This window comes from Scyliorhinus torazame, chromosome 16, assembly GCF_047496885.1.
Source record: "Scyliorhinus torazame isolate Kashiwa2021f chromosome 16, sScyTor2.1, whole genome shotgun sequence".
NCBI lineage: Eukaryota > Metazoa > Chordata > Chondrichthyes > Carcharhiniformes > Scyliorhinidae > Scyliorhinus > Scyliorhinus torazame.
This window is the reverse complement of record NC_092722.1, coordinates 69,460,180-69,481,089: the sequence shown is the minus strand read 5'-3', so window position 1 is coordinate 69,481,089 and position 20,910 is coordinate 69,460,180. Positions and strand designations below refer to the sequence as shown.

General features: G+C 51.1%; 1 protein-coding gene across 1 annotated transcript in view; it reads right to left on the bottom strand.

The window, feature by feature from the left end:
• Positions 1-20,910, bottom strand: part of LOC140392865 (alpha-2-macroglobulin-like) — a 305,968-nt gene that overhangs the window by 168,145 nt on the left and 116,913 nt on the right. Inside the window, exons 11-13 of the mRNA XM_072478608.1 lie at positions 10,637-10,798; positions 7,632-7,859; positions 7,416-7,479 (exon numbers count right to left, since the gene is read on the bottom strand). Of these exons, the coding sequence (XP_072334709.1) occupies positions 7,416-7,479; positions 7,632-7,859; positions 10,637-10,798 (454 nt within the window). The remainder of the gene's footprint in view (positions 1-7,415; positions 7,480-7,631; positions 7,860-10,636; positions 10,799-20,910) is intronic.

Here is a 20,910-nt window from a genome sequence, read left to right as displayed (position 1 = left end):
AGGGTCCAGGTGCATCTCAAACCCTACAGCCCTCAATAAAACACTGCCGCCCAAAAGCTCTCCAACTCCACATACCCCCAGAACATGTGGGAATGGTTCGCCGGCCCCCTGCCACACCTTTCGCATTTGTCCACTACCTCTGGGGAAAACCCACTCACCCGAGCCCAAATCAGGTGGATCCTATGCACCACCTTAAACTGGATAAGACTCATCATTCCGCAGGAGGAGATTGAGTTCAGTCAACGCATTACTTCACACCAAAATGTTCATCCTATCTCCCCCCCCAACTCCTCCTCCCACTTCCTCGTGACCCTCTTCACTAAGGTCGCGACCTGCTCTCCCAACTACCCACATATGTCCCCTATCGTACCATCCTCCCCTTCATCCAGGAGCAACATTTTCTCCAAAAGCGTATATTCTGGCCCCTGAGAGAATGAGGGCAGCTCCTTGCGCGCAAAGTCCCGCACCTGCCAGTACCTTAACTCACTCTTCCCTGTTAGCTCAGTCCTCTCCAGCAATTCCTCTAGCCCAGCAAACTTGCCCTCCATAGGCATGCCCCTGACCCATACTAACCCTTCCTTTCACCATCTCCTATACATTCCATCCGTTCCCCCCAGCGCAAACCTATGATTCCCACACTGTGGAGTCATCCTCCTCAGCTGGTTCCAAATTTTTATAGATGACTCCTTCCACTGGACTCCCCGTATACGTCCTCGGAGCAATGGCAGCGGAACTGTTAACAGAGCCCTCAGGCTCATTCCCTCCGACACTTCCTCTAACCTGACCCAATCTGCCCCCTCTCCAGCCCCTCCACATTTGCTGCCCAATAGTAATGCAGCAAAGTCAGGAGCGCCAGTCCCTCTTCTGCTTTTGCCTTTGCAACAGAGTCCTTCCTACTAACTTGTCAGCCCCTTCTCTGCCCACACAAACTCTGAGATTAACGCATTTACCTTCCATAAAAAGGCTTTGGGGAGAAAAACTGGGAGGGACTGAAATACAAACAGGAATTTTGGCAGTATGTTCATCTTTACTACCTGTACCCTCCCCATCAATGTCAAATGCAGAGTATCCCACCAGTTAACCTCCTCCACCAACCCCGTCAGATTCCAACTATGCATCGTGACCCAGTCAAGCATTACCTGGATCACCAAATGTCGGAACCTCTCCAATGCCACCTTAAATGGCAGAGCTTTGCACCCCTCCCTCCCCCCCCCCCCCCCGCTGAAGCGTTTACTCGGAAGGCCTTCCTTTTCCCAACAATCAATTTATAGCCCGAGAAGGCCCCAAATTTCTTCAGTAAGCCCATGATTCTACCTACTCTTTCTAACAGATCTGTCACGAATAGCAGCAAGTCATTGGCATACATCGACACCCGTAAGCCCTTCCCGATCCCCCGCCACTCAGCCGAGGCACAAAGTGTCATCGCCAAGGGCTCAATCGCCAGCGCAAAAGGCAGTGGGGACAACATGCCCCTGCCTCATTCCCCTATGCAGCCCAAAATACCCCACGTTTGTCTCATTCGTTCGGCAGACTTGCCATGTGGGTTACATACAACAACCATGCCACAAACCTTGGCCCAAACTTGAACCTCCCCACAAATACCTCCACCCTGCCCAGTTGAAGGCCTTCTCTGAGTATATTGACACAATCATCTCCGGCACTTTGAGAAAGCTGCCTCCCCTTGACAAAGCCCGTTTGGTCCTCTGAGATCACCTCTGATACACACCCCTCCAACCTTCTCGCCAATACCTTTGCCAGGACCTTCACGTCCGTGTTCAGCAGCGAGATGGGCCTACAGAACCTGCACTCCAGCGGATCATTCCCCTTTTTTAGAATCAGCGAAATCGATGCCTGCGCCAGCGTAACCGGCAGTTCCCCCTTCTCCATCACTTTATTGAACAAGCCCAGAAGGTGGGGGGGCCAACTCCATCGCAAACTGCTCATAAAATTCTACCAGGAAACTATCCGGCCCCGGCACCTTGCCCGACTGCATCATACCGATGCACTTTAATCACCTCTTTTAGCCCCAATAGTTGCACCATTGCCTGCCCCCCCCCCCGACCCCCCCCCCCGACCCCCCCCCCCCCCCCCCCACCCCCACCCCCCCCCCCCAACTCCGGGAAGTCCAACTCATCCAGGAACTGGCCCATACCATCCTCTCCCACCATCCCTGCTCGGCCCAAATAGCCCCTCATAAAGGTCCTTGCTCACCCTCATTTCATTTATCCTCTCTGGATCAAACTCCCCCCCCGCCCCCCCCCCCCCCCCCCCGCTCCCCCCCCTGCGCCGTACCCTCCTTCCGCCCTTACCTGCAGGATTTCCCTCGACGCTGCCTGTCGCAACAGTTGGTGGACCAACCTTGCACTCTCCCCAAACTCATGCTGCAGCCCCTGCGCCTGTCGCAGCTAACCCACCGCCCTTCCCGTCGTCAACCAATCAAACTGCAGCCTCTTTCTTTGCACTGGCAACTGCTTCGTAGGGCCACAGAGTACCTCCTAGCCACCTCAACTATCTTGTCCAACAATCACCGCTTCTCCTCCCTTCACGACCTATCCTTATGGGCCTTGAACGAAATACTTTCCCCCCGGACCACTGCTTTCAAAGCCTCCCAGAATGCGACTGCCGATACCTCCCCATTCTGATTGAGCTCAACATAATTCTTAATCGCCACTGCCACCTTCCCACAGGACTCTTTGTCTGTCAAAAGCCCCGAATCCAACCTCTATCCCTGTCTCTGCGCCTGACCTGAACGAAGTCTCACATCTAGATAGTGCAGAGGGTGGTCCAAAATCACTATTCCCCCACATTCCACTCCTTCCACTCCCATCAGCACCGCCCATCTTACCACAAGAATGTCAATCCTGGAATATACCCTACACAAATACGAGAAGAAGGCATGTTCCCTCTCTCTCGGGTGCCCAAACCTCCATGGATCCACCATCCCCATTCTCTCCATAAATCCTCCCAGCTCCCGCGCCACCCTTGACCTCCCCATTGACTTATTGCTTGACCTATCCAACCACTGTCAAAGAACAAAATTAAAATCCACCCCCACCCCATAATCAGTTATTGGGAGTCCGAGCTCGCAATTGCTCCTAACAGCCTCTTCATGAACCCGCCGTCATCCCAATTCAGTGCATATACATTCACCAATACCACTGGAGTTCCCACTAGCACCCCACTCACTATCACAAACCTCCCCACACCCCTCCCCTCACTTCCCGGGTCCTGCACATCCCTAGCCCTCGGAAACCCCGTTTTCTTATTCGGCAATGTGGCAACCCGCCTCGACTTTGAGCAAAACCCTGAATGGAACACTTGTCCACCCATCGCTTCTTCAACTTCATCTGATGGAATTTGGAAGGATGAGGGGAGATCTTACAGAAACATATGAAATTATGAAGGGAACAGGTAGGATAGATGCGGGCAGGTTGTTTCCACTGGCAGGTGAAAACAGAACTAGGGGGCATAGCCTCAAAATAAGGGGACGTAGATTTAGGACTGAGTTTAGGAGGAACTTCTTCACCCAAAGGGTTGTGAATCGATGGAATTTCTTGCCCAGTGAAGCAGTTGAGGCTCCTTCATTAAATGTTTTTAAGGTAAAGACATAGTTATTTGAAGAATAAAGAGATTAAGGGTTATGGTGTTCGGGCTGGAAAGTGGAGCTGAGTCCACAAGAGATCAGCCATGATCTCATTGAATGGCGGAGCAGGCTCGAGGGGCCAGATGGCCTACTCTTGCTCCTAGTTCTTATGATCTTTCACCCGGAGATGCGTCTCCTGCAAGAAAATCACCTCTGCTCTCAAACTTTTCAAGTGCGCGAACATCCAAGCCCGGCCCATTTAGCCCGTGACTTTCCATGACATGATTCTCACTGGAGGCTTCTGCCTCCCCTCCCCCCTAGGTCATCATCATTCTTGGGCTCCGCATCCCTACCCCCACTCTGAATCGGGCCCATCCAAGGTGGCTCCTCACCCTGTCCATGCATAACTCATCCTACATACAAGCGGCATGCCTCCACTCCCCCCCCCCCCCCCCGCCACCCCCCTCTCCTGACCCCCTTCCCCTCCCCCTTCAACCTCCTGACCCTTTCCCCCACCCAGGCTAACCACCACACCCTCCCCCATTTAACCTCCGTTACCAGCATTTCTTGCGTGGCAACTCCCACCTCAATGCCCCGACCTGAGAAACCACCAACCACTCTACCCATCCCCCCTTCCTCCTGCACCCCGTTACTTCTTTCCAACCCTCTTCCCCAGCCCCTCCCCAGTTCCCCCCCCCTCCCAATGCAAGAGACTTCATCCCAAAATGGCCCCCATACAGAACATTCTCAAACCAGCCCACCACCCCACCTGACTCACTACAACATTCCATGCTGTACAGAGCATAGAAAACAGAATGCAATACAATTATAAATTATACCCCCATCACCGAAGGGTCCCCCCTCCAAAAAAAGCAATAATTTAACTTTGCTACAAAAAAAGGGGTTTAACCATCCCCATAGCAATCCTTCCCAGTCAGCAAACAAAAACGTGAGACAAAATTTAACAGGGACAGAACTTCCACCCATGTTCCTTTTTCAGCTTATGTTCCTTCATAAAGTTATTTGTCTTTACCGGTGTCCCAAAGTAATATTCCTGACCCTCGAAAGTGACCCAAAGTTTGGCCGGGTACAACACCCCAAAGCGAATCTGGTGCTGGTACAACACTGCCTTGGCCTTGTTGATTCCCGCCAGTCTCTTGCTCAGCTCCGCATAAATCTGTATTCGGTATCCTTCCCAATCGCAATCCCGCTGTGTTCTCACCCACCTCAGAATTTTTTCCTTGTCCTGGACCTCGTGCATATGCACTACTCGCAGCGCTTCTTCCTCAGGGATCTATGGGCCCGATCTACCTCCAGAGCCTTTTCCAGAACCTTCTCATCCTGCAAGCTGGCCATCGTCCTCGTGACATAGCCCATTGCACTCGTTCCCTCCACTTACTCCGGTCGGCTCACGATCTGAAGATGCCGCCTGGATCTGTTCTCCTTGCCATCCACCTTTGCTCGCATCTTGCACATTTTTCCCAGGATCACCATTTCCATTTCCAGAGACACAATCTGGTCTCTCTGGTCGGATGCCACCTTCTCCACCTCTTGGATCGTCACCCTTTGGACCTCCAGGCGCTTCTCCACCCAGTAACAAAGAAGTTAGACAAAGGAGAACCAGTGGATGTGATTTATTTAGATTTCGAGAAGGCCTTTGACACGGTGCCGCATAGGAGACTGTTAAATAAGGTAATAGTACCATGGTGTTAAGGGTAAGACCCTGGCATGGATAGAGGATTGGCTGACTGGCAGAAGGCAGACAGTGAGGATAAAGGGGTCGTTTTCAGGATGGCAGCCGGTGACTAGTGGTGTACCTCAGTGGTCGGTGCTGGGACCACAACGTTTCACAATATACATTAATGATCTGGAGGAAGGAATTGACGGCACTGTTGCTAAGTTTGTAGATGATACAAAGACCTGTAGAGGGGCAGGTAGTATTGAGGAAGCAGGCGGGCTTCAGAAGGACTTGGACAGGCTAGGAGAGTGGAGAATGAAGTGGCAGATGGAATGCAATGTGGAAAAGTGTGAGGTTATGCACTTTGGAAAGAGAAATGGAGGCAGACTATTTTCTCAATAGGAAGATGCTTAGGAAATCAGAAGCACAAAGGGACTTGGGAGTCCCTGTTTCCGATTCTCTTAAGGTTAACGTGCAGGTTCAGTCGGCAGTTCGGAAGGCAAATGCAATGTTAGCCGTCATGTCGAGAGGGCTTGAATACAAGGCCAGGGATGTACTTCTGAGGCTCTGGTCAGACCCCATTTGGAGTATTGTGAGCAGTTTTGGGCCCCGTATCTCAGGCAGGATGTGCTGGTCTTGGAAAGGGTCCAGAGGAGATTCACAAGAATGATCCCTGGATTGAAGAGCATGTCGTATGAGGAGCGGTTGAGGATTCTGGGCCTGTACTCATTGGAGTTTAGAAGGATGAGGGGGGATCTTATTGAAACTTACAGGATACTGCGTGGCCTGGATAGAGTGGACGTGGAGAGAATGTTTCCACTTGTAGGAAAAACTAGAAGCAGAGGATACAATCTCAGACTAAAGGGACGATCCTTTAAAACAGAGATAAGGAGGAATTTCTTCAGCCAGAGGGTGGTGAATCTGTGGAACTCTTTGCCGCAGAAGATTGTGGAGGCCAAATCACCGAGTGTCTTTAAGACCGAGATTGATAGGTTTTTGATCAATAAGGAGATATGGGGTTATGGGGAGAAGGCAGGAGAACGGGGATGAGAAAACTATCAGCCATGATTGAATGGCGGAGCAGACTCAATGGGCCAAGTGGCCTAATTCTGCTCCTATGTCTTATAGTCTTATTCCAAAGTCCCGCGGAAAGGTGCCAAAGCATCCTCATTTGCCTTCAACCAGAAACTGCATTTCTTTACGCTGCTGATGAAATTTGTCCTTAATGAAGCTCATCAACTGTTCCATTGGCAGCTCCCCAGTCAATGATGACCCTTTTCCCTCTGCCATTTTTCCAATTGCTGCTGCACCACAAGTCTCCTCCAAAGCTTTAGCCAGGACTTGCACTGTCTTCTTTACAGTTTGATATCCTATAGACATGCCCATCCGGGGGAGAACTAATCCCCCTCCACTCTCCATACAACGTTGCCGCCAAAATTCCCTGAAATTTGGGTAAAAGGGACCAAGACCAACGCCTCCAGACAGGAGCCACCTTGTGTTCGACCATTCATTCCATGGCAGCCACCAGAAGCCGTTCCTCCTCAATCTTTTTAGCTCCTCGGTTACCATCCACTTCTGATGGGAAACTTGTGTCTTCAGTGAAATATTTGTTCAACATCTCTACCACTACTTCATTCCCCCAGATCATTTCTCCTCTCTTTGCTTCCATTTGTTTGCTCTAGCTACTCTCCTCCTTTTTTATGTACTTCTAAAATCTCGCACAATCTGTTTCTGTCTTGCTATTTACCATCTATTGCTCTGTCTCTCTCTCCTTCACATTATATCTCTCTCTTGCTCTCTTCGTCACCATCTATTTCTCTCTCTCACTCTCAAGTTCAGCTTATATCACTCTCTCTCTCTCCTTCACCTTGTATCCCTCTCTTTCTGTCTCTCCTTCAGCTTGCATCACTCCCTCTCTCTCCCTTTCGTTCTCTCTCCCTCTATTAGTAATCCCCATACTGATGCTCCCTTGCTGGGATTCACACACAGTGAAGGGGAGATGTGTGACTAGTGTTTCTGAGGAAAGCAAAGTACCCAGAGTTGGGGAACAGGGGATGTAAATATTTCAGGAGCGTGGCATTGGCCGGGGTAGGGTGGGGGCATTTATTGACACAGGATGTCTCCGTGGGTAATCGAGAAGAGTGAAGCTCAAACCTTCGGAGCCTCCAACGGAGATCGTTTTCTTCTTAAATGCTACAATCAGTCCTCTTGACATCACCTACAGAGAGAGAGAGAACAGGATGATTCACACAGACAGATTGTGGGTCAGGGGGTGAGGTCAGGGAGCCTGCGGGGGTCTGCGGATAGAGGACTGGGGAATGGATGAGTGTTCAGGGTCCTGGTCTAGTACGACGAGTCGAATGTTCTTACCAGGTAGAAGACATCCAGGTCGTGCTTTTCCTGGGCAGACAGAGCCTTGATGGTGTAGCCAACGTTCACATCCAGTTCCGAATCACACGCCAGATCGTGACGATGATTCCTGATGGAGAAGTAACTGTTGGATCTGGAGTAGAAGGGTTTAACCAGATGATGAGCTGATTGATGGTGGGGCAGTGTGTTTCGATATTCATTGCCCTGTAACTGACCCTGATAAATTGCCTAGACATGGAAGGAGGAGAGAGGAACAGGTCAAGAAAATTCAGTGTCTGCAAGATATTCTCCTCAATTTTCCCCAACACCTTCCTGAAGCATTCGGGTCGAACAATGACAACCTCCAATAAGAGAGGATCTAACCATCATCCTCGGCATTCAATGACATTACCATCACTGAATCCCCCACTATCAACATCCTGGGCGTTAACCTTGAACAGAAACTGAACTGGGACCCAGTCATATAAATAGTACGGCTGCAAGAGCAGGTTAGAAGCTGAGAGCAACTCGCCTCCTGACTTCCCCCAAAGCCTGTCCACCATCTACAAGGCACAAGTCAGGAGTGTGAGGGGATACTCTCCACCCGCCTCGATGAGTGCAGCTCCAACAACGCTCAAGAGGCTCAACACCATACAGGTCAAAGCAGCCTCGCTTGATCGACACGCTAACCACAAACATTCACCCCCTTCACCACCGACGCATAGTAGCGGCTGTGTGTACCGTCTACAAGATGCACTGCAGTGGCTCACAAAGGTTCCTTCAACAACACTTCCAAACTCCACAACCTCTACCATCGAGAAAGATACATGGGGAATACCACCACCTGCAGGTTCCCATCCGAGTGACTCACCATCCTGACTTGGAAATATATCGGTCATTCATTCACCATCACTGGGTCAGAATCCTGGAATTCTCTCCCTAAAAGCACTGTCGGTGTACCTACACCACGGAAGCTTCAATGGTTCAATTGGTGGTTCATCAACACCCTCAAAAAGGACAATTAGGTATGAACAATAACTGGCAGCTGTGCCAGCAATGTCCACTACCAAGGAAAACATTTAAAACCCGCTATCAACCCCATTCGCTCCCCACTCAAGACACTAATACTCCTGATAAACCCCCTCCCATTCCCCACTCAGACACTAATACTCCTGATAAACCCCCTCCCATTCCCCACTCAGACACTAATACTCCTGATAAACCCCCTCCCATTCCCCACTCAGACACTAATACTCCTGATAAACCCCCTCCCATTCCCCACTCAGACACTAATACTCCTGATAAACCCCCTCCCATTCCCCACTCAGACACTAATACTCCTGATAAACCCCCTCCCATTCCCCACTCAGACACTAATACTCCTGATAAACCCCCTCCCATTCCCCACTCAGACACTAATGCTCCTGATAAACCCCCTCCCATTCCCCACTCAGTCATTTATACTCCTGATAAACCCCCTCCCATTCCCCACTCAGTCACTAATACTCCTGATAAACCCCCTCCCATTCCCCACTCAGACACTAATACTCCTGATAAACCCCCTCCCATTCCCCACTCAGTCACTAATACTCCTGATAAACCCCCTCCCATTCCCCACTCAGACACTAATACTCCTGATAAACCCCCTCCCATTCCCCACTCAGACACAAATACTCCTGATAAACCCCATCACATTCCCCACTCAGTCACTAATACACACAATAAACCCCCTCCCATTCCCCACTCAGTCACTAATACCCGCAATAAACCCCCTCCCATTCCCCACTCAGTCACTAATACCCCCAATAAACCCCCTCCCATTCCCCAATCAGTCATTAATACTCCTGATAAACCCCCTCCCATTCCCCACTCAGTCACTAATATCCCCAATAAACCCCCTGCCATGCCCCACTCAGTCACTAATACTCCTGATAAATCCCCTCCCATTCCCCACTCGGACACTAATACTCCTGATAAACCCCCTCCCATTCTCCACTCAGTAACTAATACTCCCAATAAATCCCCTCCCATTCCCCACTCAGACATTAATACCCCCAATAAACCCCCTCTCATTTCCCACTCAGACACTAATACCCCAATAAACATCTCATTCCCCACTCAGTCTCTAATACCCCAATAAAACCCCTCTCATTCCCCACTCAGTCACTAATACCTCAATAAACCCCCTCTCATTCCCACTCTGTCACTAATACCCCAATAAACCTCCTCCCATTCCCCATTCAGACATTAATATCCCAATAAACCCCCACTCATTCCCCACTCAGACACTAATACCCTGATAAACCCCCTCTCATACCCCAGTCACTAATACCCCTGATAAACTCCGTCTCATACCCCACTCAGACACTAATGCCCCCGATAAACCCCCTCTCATACCTCAGTCACTAATACCTCCAATAAACCCCTCTCATTCTCCACTCAGTCATTAATACCCCCGATAAACCCCTCTCATTCCCCACTCAGACACTAATACCCCAATAAACCCCCAATCACTCCCTATCCAGACACTAGTACCCCGATAAACCCCCTCTCATACCCCAGTCACTAATACCACCGATAAACACCGTCTCATACCCCACTCAGACACTAATACCCCCGATAAACCCCCTCTTATACCCCACTCACATTAACACGTCCAATACACCCCCTTTCATTCCCCACAGTCACCCTAACACTTCTGTTAAACCCCTACTCATACCCCATTCAGTCACTAATGCCCTTGATAAAAAGCCCTTATTTGTCACTCAGACCTCAGTACCCCCCAAACAACCCTTATTCCCCACTCGGTCACTGATACCCCGAGAAACCCCCTTTCATTCCTAAAAAAATCTAATACCTTCTGTAAGCCCCTATCTGAATTCCCACTCAAATTCTAATTCCCTCTGTGAACCCCTTTCTCAATCCCCACTCAAATTATAATACTGTTTGTAAACCCCTATCTCACTCCCCACCGCACAACAGAGGACAGTCTGCAATTACCACCTGCATTCCAAATACCCACTCACCGTGAAGGACACAGGTAGATACTCCCAGGATGATGTGTCCAGTGAGAATAATGCGATCCCATTCTCATCAGTGCTCACTTTCTCCGCCCCAGGTTTCAAAGAGTTAAACAGGTAGATTGTGGCATTGGATACAGGACCCCCAGTGGAATATTGCATTCGAATCTGTGCATTGAGAAAGATGGGTTAACATAATCGAACAGCATGAGGGGTGTTTAACAATGTTTATGTTACACAATGTGTACAGGGCAGGAAAACATATTTTACAAAGCGTGTGTGTTGGAGAGTTTAACCTTGCAGAAAATTACAGTGGACGTGATTCTCCGGAAAGATTGCTAAGTGTTGTCGCGAGCGGAAGCTGCTGCGAGCTTCCTGGCGCTCGGCACAGCGAAGCAGGCAACGCTATTCAGCAGTAATTGGTCCACTTAACGAGGCCCCACGGGCTTCTTGCCTCAAATGAAGGCCCGTCAACGGATTCATCGGCACCGTGCTCATCACTCCCCTGATAACAAGGTTGAGCATCACATAAGCACTTGCTCAGCCAACCCCAGTCAGCTCGCAACAATGGCATCCAGGAGACCGACTCAAAGATTTGGCAATGCAGACCTGGGAGGCTCCTAGACGCAGAAGAGACAAGAGGGGCGTTCTGTTCCCCCGAGGGTCCCGGAGAGTGAGCCACAAGGCAGCCAGTGCTGCCTGAGATGAGGTGGCGGCAGCGGTCAGCTCCGGGAATGTGACCAGGAGGACTGGCCTCCAATGCCGAAGAAAGACCAATGACCTACCCGGGCAGCGTTAGTTAATAGACACTAACGTACCTTCCTGCCCCCCCCCCCAACCCTCTGAGATCTTTCCACCCACCCGAACATCTACCCCCAACTCTCCATGTGACCCCCACTCCTCCTTTCCTCCTCCCTCTCCCTTCAATCCACCTGCCCTCAGACGTCTCCTCACACCACCGTGAACCCCGCGTGTGGCTACCGATGCCCTCTCTGTGTCCGTTCAGGAAAAGCTCTCCCACGATCACCGGGAGAGGGCCCAGATTGGCGGAGGAGTGCTGGATGTATGAATCCTCACCTCCTTCGAGGAGCGGGCCCTGGGTGTGACTGGGTGGCCGAGGACAGAGCGGTCACCCACCTGAAGGCTGGCGGATGTGCAAAGGTGAGGACCCATTGGGCCCCACCTGGAGGAGCAGTCAGACGTGAGTTGTTATTGCCATACTGACTGACCCATTCCTCCCACAGACCACATGTCCATCCCCCGTAGCTCCTCCAGCCGAAGGTGCCGGCCCATCCCAGGTGGCACCCTCTCCAGCCTCCCAGGAGACCACCTCAGAGGGGAGCTCCGAGGAAGACACGATCGAGGCGTCACAGCTAAGATCACCACTCTCCATCAGTGCAGATAATAATAATCTTTATTTGTGTCACAAGTAGGCTAACACTGCAATGAAGTTACTGTGAAAATCACCTCGTCGTCACACTACGGTGCCTGTTCGGATACACGGAGGGAGAATTCAGAATGTCCAATTCATCTAATAAGCCCTTCTTTTGGGATTTGTGGGAGGAAATCGGAGCACCTCGAGGAAACCAGCACGGTAGCATTGTGGATAGCACAATTGCTTCACAGCTCCAGAGTCCCAGGTTCGATTCCGGCTTGGGTCACTGTCTGTGCGGAGTCTGCACATCCTCCCTGTGTGTGCGTGGGTTTCCTCCGGGTGCTCCGGTTTCCACCCACAGCCCAAAGATGTGCAGGTTAGGTGGATTGGCCATGATAAATTGCCCTTAGTGTCCAAAATTGCCCTTAGTGTTGGGTGGGGTTACTGGGTTATGGGGATAGGGTGGAGGTGTTGACCTTGGGTAAGGTGCTCTTTCCAAGAGCCGGTGCAGACTCGACGGGCCAAATGGCCTCCTTCTGCACTGTAAACAGGGCGAACACGCAGACTCCACACAGCCAGTGTCCCAAGCAGGAATCGAACCTGGGTCCCTGGCGCTGAGAAGCAACAGTTCTAATCACTATGCTATCGAGCTGCCAACACACGCCCCTCGGTGGGAAACGTTAGTGGTCAGGCCTCTGGGGCACAATCTGGTGAGCACTACACAGCTGCTGATGTATATCAGGTGGAGGCAGGAACCCCCAGGTGAGACAGCAGTCAGAGGCCTGCTGGATTCCAGGACCTGGGGCAAAATTCTCCGGAAAGGGCGCGATGTCCGCCGACTGGCGCCCAAAACGGCGCAAATCAGACGGGCATCGCGCCACCCCAAAGGTGCGGAATGCTCCGCATCTTTGGGGGCCGAGCCCCAACCTTAAGGGGCTAGGTCGGAGCCAGACTGATTTCCGCCCCGCCAGCTGGCGGAAAAGGCCTTTGGTGCCCCGTCAGCTGGCGCAGAAATGACATCTCCGGGCGGCGCATGCGCGGGAGCGTCAGAGGCCGCTGACGGCATTCCCGCCCATGCGCAGTGGTGGGAGTCTCTTCTGCCTCCGCCATGGTGGAGACCGTGGCGGAGGCGGAAGGGAAAGAGTGCTCCCACAGCACAGACCCGCCCGCAGATCGGTGGGCCCCGATCGCGGACCAGGCCACCGTGGGGGCACCCCCCGGGGCCAGATCGCCCCGCGCCCCCCCCAGGACCCCGGAGCCCGCCCGCGCCGCCTTGTCCCGCCGGTAAGGTAGGTGGTTTAATCTACGCCGGCGGAACAGGCATTTTAGCGGTGGGACTTCGGCCCATCCGGGCCGGAGGATCGCGCGGGGGGGCCCGCCAACCGGCGCGCCGCGATTCCCGACCCGCCAAATCTCCGGTGCCGGAGACTTCAGCAACCGGCGGGGGCGGGATTCACGCCAGCCCCCGACGATTCTCCGACCTGGCGGGGGGTCGGAGAATCTCGCCCTTGATTCTGAACCTATGAAAGAGGTATTCCTGGAGCTGATGTAGACGTTAGGATGCGGTCAGGAAATTCAGAGGGCGTTGTCAGCGACACTTCAGCAGATCCATAGCCGATTGGAGGAGTCCCAGAGGCTACGGGAGCAGGAGGTGTCACCGGCAATGTGTGGCACCGAGGTCAACACTGCTAGGGTGGTTACCGCAGTGGAAAGCCTCGTGCACAACATCGGCATCATGAGTGAAAGTGTCCAAGGGGTCGCGTTGTCAATGACGGCCATGGCCGAGGGTCTCGGCAGAATGTTCGACTTGCTGGGAATGTTACCCAGTACCAGGCCAACCTTGATAAGGTTCTGCAGGCCATGTCTCACTCTCACTGGGGAATGGCCGAGGAGCTGCAAAGCTTATTCCAGTCGCAGGTGGGCATTGCTGAGGCACTGCACTGAGTAAGCATCGCCGAGGGCGTCGACACCATGGTGCAGGGATCGGTGAGCTGGCAAGGCTGGCAGAGCTAGATGATGCAGGAACAGCTGGGGCTCGAATTAGCTGGACCCCAGGGCCCCATGGGCATCAAATGGATCCATCCCATGGAGTGCTGCTAAGACGGGCAGTCAGACGCTAGAGATGGCGGCAGCGGGAGCAGCAGCATCAGCGGATGCTTGAGGTGGCGGCCCATGTTCTGGGCCCCGTCCCGGGCATCCTGTTGGGCTTGGTCGATGTCAAATTTCTTGTAGTTTTCTGCCTGGGCAAAGAGGGCATCCGTGACCTGTCGGATGAACCTGTGGGTTGTGGCCTGCTAGATACCACATAAGTCCTCGCTCGAACCCTGGAAGGATCATGAGGCGTGAACGTTCAGTCCTGCGGTGACATTGACGGTACCGTGAGCAGGTGTCCTCCTCCTCCATGTGGTGCCAAGTCCACAATGACATGGCACAAGTGCCACACTGTCTCCTCGTTGAGGCGGTGCCTCCTGTGGCACACACAGCACCTCATCTGTTCAAATGACCAGCGACGCCTGTACACCTTGGACCGTCGTGGGGCTCCCAATCTGGGTCCCTCCTTGGTCTGATGGCCAGCCGTGTCCTCAGAGTGTGGGACAGGGCCTGGCACATAGGCCGCAGCCTTGAGCATCTGCTGACACTGCTGCTGCTGGCGTCTGCCCGCCCGTCTTAGCAGCAGTACCACTAGGGCAAAAGTCCAACATCCCTGCCATATGTGTAAGGAATTGAGAGAGGGTATTAGACTGACAAACAGTGGTGGCTCCCACCCCGGGACCCACCATTCCTCCATTGATACTCACTCTCCTCTCCTCCCTCACGCCCGGAACGCCCTGCCCACGCACACCCTACCGCAGCGGTCCCATCACTGGACCACAGTCCCTGTACCCCAGACACATGCTCATGACGTCACTTGGGCTGGACTCTGGTCCGTCCCCCCCCCCCCCCAACATTGCACTCTCCCACCCTCCAACCATGGACATGTCCCCAGAGCTGTGTCCCATCCCCTGGTTGATCCAATGTTGGCTGCTGCATGTGTGGTATTGCCTCCCGCAGTGTCCATGCACATTGTCAGGCATCATGGTCTGTTTGGGATGCTAGGCAATGACTCCCACATGCTACATGGCCCGCCCATCCACGGGAATCCACTTGGGTCGTGTGAAGTGCTCACTTAACCATGATTGCCAATTCCCTGTTAGCAATAGCATTCAGCCGCATGGCCAGAGGTCTCGGCATTCAAGGGAGCTCATGTGTGGTCAGTGGGGCAGACGGGCAGAGACATGGGTTGCCCGTGGAATGGATATGCACGATGTAGGGGATGGCATGGTGGTGTTGCTCGCAGTGACCCCCCATTTGCCGCACCCCCCACCACTCTCCGATGGTAGTCCTCCTCTGCGGGTGGCTCCCACCCCCAGCCGGTGTTCCCCACACCCTGCTGAGTACTGGGGTGGCAAGCCCAGAGTCCCCAGGCTTTTTGCCTGTGAGCAAAGATAGCTACTCACCCCTCTGGCTCCCCACAGAAGTCCTTCCACCAGGTTAACGTTTTTCAAAAGGAGTACTAATTGACGCCAGCGTGAGCACATGCGACGGAGGCCGATTAATCACGGGAGTCCATTGGATAAGGGTCGCTCCAATTAATTGAATGGAAATAGGGTTTAAGTGGTGTTAATTGGTTTCTCGCCAATCAATGGCAAGATCGCAATATCACCTCGGGAGATGGCCGGTTGCATCGCAAACTGTTTGGCACCTGGTGCGGTTCTCGTTTTCGGCCTCTCACACGATTCACCAGCCTGGTATCGCTTGAGCGAGAGTGCAACGAGGCTGGAGAATCGTGCCCAGTGTGTATGGGAGAATTTACCCCTGTATATATTAGTGTGCGTAGGAGAGTTAACCCTGCATATATTACACAATATGTGTAGAAGAGTTTAACCCTGTATGTAATAAACAGTGTCTGATTGGCTGAAGCTGCCCCCACCCTAATTGCTGAGAGGCAGTTATCTGGCAGTCACCTGAGGCCTGTTAAGGGGCACAAAGGTACACATTGTATTCTTCTCTTTGAAGTTTTAGTGTGAGTCATCCTAAACACTGAGGCACATCCGGAAGGGGGAGACTTACCTGGACACTATAAAAGACAGACAGAAAGCGCACTTAGTAAGCATTGCGCTGGTCAAGGAGACACAGCCTGAGTGAGTGAGTGAGACACAGACAGAGTGAGAATTTGGTAATTTGGTGCAGTGAGGTAATTCGGTGAAGAGTGGGAGAAGGTGATTTTTCCCGACTGTTTTGTTCTCTCTTTCTCCGGGCCTAATTTCGGGAGCCGTTTGGAGGAGGAGGAGCACTCTCCCAAAAGTGACGTCAGAGGGAAGCTGTGATCTGATTGGTTGATAGCAAATCTGCCCCCAATTTTTTAAAACACACAGCTAAACTCGTAAACTTAAATTAAACTAATTAATTAATTAGCGATGGCTGGTCAGGTGATGTGCTTGAGCTGCTTGATGTGGGAGCTGGCAGATCCCATTGCGAGCTGCAGCGACCACATCTGCAGTAAGTGTTGGCTGCTCGAAGAGCTCCGGCTCAGAGTTGATGAGCTGGAGTCTGAGCTTCAAACACTGAGGCACATCCGGAAGGGGGAGACTTACCTGGACACTGTGTTTCAGGAGGCAGTCACACCTGTCAGAGTAAGTAGTTTAAATCCTGCCAGTTGCCAGGGACAGCAGGGTGTGACTGCAAGTCAGGCAGGTAAAGGGAACCAGCAGTCAGGAACTCAGGAGCCTCAGCCCTTGACTCTGTCCAACAGGTATGAGGCACTTGCTCCCTGTGTGGATGGCGAACAGGGCTGCAGGAAGGATGAGTCAGCTGACCAAGGCACCATGGTTCAGCAGGCCATTCAAGGGGAGGGAGTAAATAGGCAAGTTGTAATTGTAGGGATTCTATTATCAGGGGGATAGATAGTATCCTTTGTGAGCAGGATAAAGAGTCCCGCATGGTATGTTGCCTGCCCGGTGCTAGGGTGCGGGACATCTCTGACCGGCTTGAAAGGATACTGGAGAGGGGGGGGGAGGATCCGGTTGTTGTGGTCCATGTCGGTACCAACAACATAGGCAAGTCTAGAAAAGAGGACCTGTTTAGAGATTATAAACAGCTAGGATTCAAATGAAAAAACAGGTCCGCAAGGGTCATAATCTCCGGATTACTGCCCGAGCCACGTGCAAATTGGCATAGGGAGGCAAGAATAAGGGAAGTTAACATGTGGCTGAAAGAGTGGTGTGGGAAAGAGGGGTTCCTTTTCATGGGACACTGACATCAGTTTTGGGACAGGGGGGACCTATAACGTTGGGATGGTCTCCACCTGAACCGAGCTGGGACCAGTGTTCTGGCGAAAAGAGTAAATAGGGTGGTCAATAGGACTTTAAACTAGGGATTGGGGGGGAAGGGAAAGTCAGGGAACCAAGAGGTGAAGTAATCAGTGGGAAGCGTAGCTGCTTAGGAATACAAAAAAGCACGAAAAGACAAAACTCAGGAGAGGTTCCAATGGTCCCAATCCCACAAAATATGACACAGTGTATGGAAAGGCTCAGTAAACCAAGGTCCACCACATTAAGAAAACAAAAAGGGACGGTCAATAGAGAATTAAAGGTGCTATATTTAAATGCGCGCAGTGTACGGAACAAGGTAGATGAGCTTGTGGCCCAGATTGTGACTGGCAGGTATGATGTGGTAGGCATAACAGAGACGTGGTTGCAGGGAGTTCCGGACTGGCATTTAAACATCCAGGGATTCATAACCTATCGAAAAGACAGAGAGGTGGGCAGAGGGGGCGGGGTTGCCTTGTTAATTAGGAATGAAATTAAATCAATAGCACTAAACGACATAGGGTCAGATGATGTGGAGTCTGTGTGGGTAGAGTTGAGGAACCATCAAAGGCAAAAAAAACCATAATGGGAGTTATGTACAGGCCTCCTAACAGTGGTCAGGACCGGGGGCACAAAATGCATCACGAAATAGAAAGTGCATGTCAGAAAGGCAAGGTCACAGTGATCATGGGGGACTTCAATATGCAGGTGGACCGGGTAAATAAGGCTGCCAGTGGACCCAAGGAAAGGGAATTCATTGAATGTTTACAGGAGAGCTTTTTGGAACAGCTTGTGATGGAGCCCACGAGGGAACAGGCCATTCTGGACTTAGTGTTATGTAATGAGCCAGACTTGATTAAAGATCTTAAAGTAAGGGAGCACTTAGGAGGCAGTGATCATAATATGGTAAAATTCAATCTCCAATTTGAAAGAAAGAAGGTAGAATCAGATGTAAAGGTGTTACAGTTAAATAAAGGTAACTACATGGGCATGAGGGAGGAACTGACGAAAATCGACTGGGAGCAGAGCCTAGTGGGAAAGACAGTAGAACAGCAATGGCAGGTGTTTCTGGGAGTAATTGAGGACACAGTTCAGAGGTTCATCCCAAAGAAAAGAAAGGTTATCAGATGGGGGATTAGGCAGCCATGGCTGACAAAGGAAGTTAGGGAATGCATCAAAGCAAAAGAGAAAGCCTATAATGTGGCAAAGAGTAGTGGGAAGTCAGAAGATTGGGAAGGCTACAAAAACAAACAGAGGATAACAAAGAGAGAAATAAGGAAAGAGAGGATCAAATATGAAGGTAGGCTAGCCAGTAACATTAGGAATGATAGTAAAAGTTTCTTTAAATACATTAAAAACAAACGGGAGGCAAAAGTAGACATTGGGCCGCTCCAAAATGACGCTGGTAATCTAGTGATGGGAGACAAGGAAATAGCTGAGGAACTAAATAAGTACTTTGCGTCAGTCTTCACAGTAGAAGACATGAGTAATATCCCAACAATTCAGGAGAGTCAGGGGGCAAAGTTGAATATGGTAGCCATCACAAAGGAGAAAGTGCTAGAGAAACTAAGAGGTCTAAAAATTGATAAATCTCCAGGCCCAGGTGGGCTACATCCTAGAGTTCTAAAGGAGATAGCAGAAGAAATAGTGGAGGCGTTAGTTGTGATCTTTCAAAAGTCACTGGAGTCAGGGAAAGTCCCAGAGGATTGGAAAATCACTGTTGTAACCCCCCTGTACAAGAAGGGAACAAGGAAAAAGATGGAAAATTATAGGCCAATTAGCCTAACCTCGATTGTTGGCAAGATTCTAGAATCCATTGTTAAGGATGAGATTTCTAAATTCTTGGAAGTGCAGGGTCGGATTAGGACAAGTCAGCATGGATTTAGTAAGGGGAGGTCGTGCCTGACAAACCTGTTAGAGTTCTTTGAAGAGATAACAAATAGGTTAGACCAAGGAGAGCCAATGGATGTTATCTATCTTGACTTCCAAAAGGCCTTTGATAAGGTGCCTCACGGGAGACTGCTGAGTAAAATAAGGGCCCATGGTATTCGAGGCAAGGTACTAACATGGATTGACGATTGGCTGTCAGGCAGAAGGCAGAGAGTTGGGATAAAAGGTTCTTTTTCGGAATGGCAACCGGTGACGAGTGGTGTCCCGCAGGGTTCAGTGTTGGGGCCACAGCTGTTCTCTTTATATATTAACGATCTAGATGATGGGACTGGGGATATGACAAATGTGAGGTAATGCATTTTGGAAGGTCTAATGCAGGTAGGGAATATACAGTGAATGGTAGAACCCTCAAGAGTATTGAAAGTCAAAGAGATCTAGGAGTACAGGTCCACAGGTCATTGAAAGGGGCAACACAGGTGGAGAAAGTAGTCAAGAAGGCATACGGCATGCTGGCCTTCATTGGCCGGGGCATTGAGTATAAGAATTGGCAAGTCATGTTGCAGCTGTATAGAACCTTAGTTAGGCCACACTTGGAGTATAGTGTTCAATTCTGGTCGCCACACTACCAGAAGGATGTGGAGGCTTTAGAGAGGGTGCAGAAGAGATTTACCAGAATGTTGCCTGGTATGGAGGGCATAAGCTGTGAGGAGCAGTTGAATAAACTCGGTTTGTTCTCACTGGAACGAAGGAGGTTGAGGGGCGACCTGATAGAGGTATACAAAATTATGAGGGGCATAGACAGAGTGGATAGTCAGAGGCTTTTCCCCAGGGTAGAGGGGTCAATTACTAGGGGGCATAGGTTTAAGGTGAGAGGGGCAAGGTTTAGAGTAGATGTACGAGGCAAGTTTTTTACGCAGAGGGTAGTGGGTACCTGGAACTCGCTACCGGAGGAGGTAGTGGAAGCAGGGACGATAGGGACATTTAAGGGGCATCTTGACAAATATATGAATAGTATGGGAATAGAAGGATACGGACCCAGGAAGTGTAGAAGATTGTAGTTTAGTCGGGCAGTATGGTCGGCACGGGCTTGGAGGGCCGAAGGGCCTGTTCCTGTGCTGTACATTTCTTTGTTCTTTGATATTCTGGCTAAGTTTGCCGATGATACAAAGATAGGTGGAGGGGCAGGTAGCATGGAGGAGGTGGGGAGGCTGCAGAAAGATTTAGACAGTTTAGGAGAGTGGTCCAAGAAATGGCTGATGAAATTCAACGTGTGCAAGTGCGAGGTCTTGCACTTTGGGAAAAAGAATAAAGGCATGGACTATTTTCTAAACGGTGACAAAATTCATAATGCTGAAGTGCAAAGGGACTTGGGAGTCCTAGTCCAGGATTCTCTAAAGGTAAACTTGCAGGTTTAGTCCGTAATTAAGAAAGCAAATGCAATGTTGTCATTTATCTCAAGCGGCTTGGAATATAAAAGCAGGGATGTACTTCTGAAGCTTTATAAAGCATTAGTTAGGCCCCATTTAGAATACTGTGAGCAATTTTGGGCCCCACACCTCAGGAAGGACATACTGACACTGGCGCGGGTCCAGCGGAGATTCACACGGATGATCCCAGGAATGATATATGTATAGCATACGATGAACGTCTGAGGATCCTGGGATTAT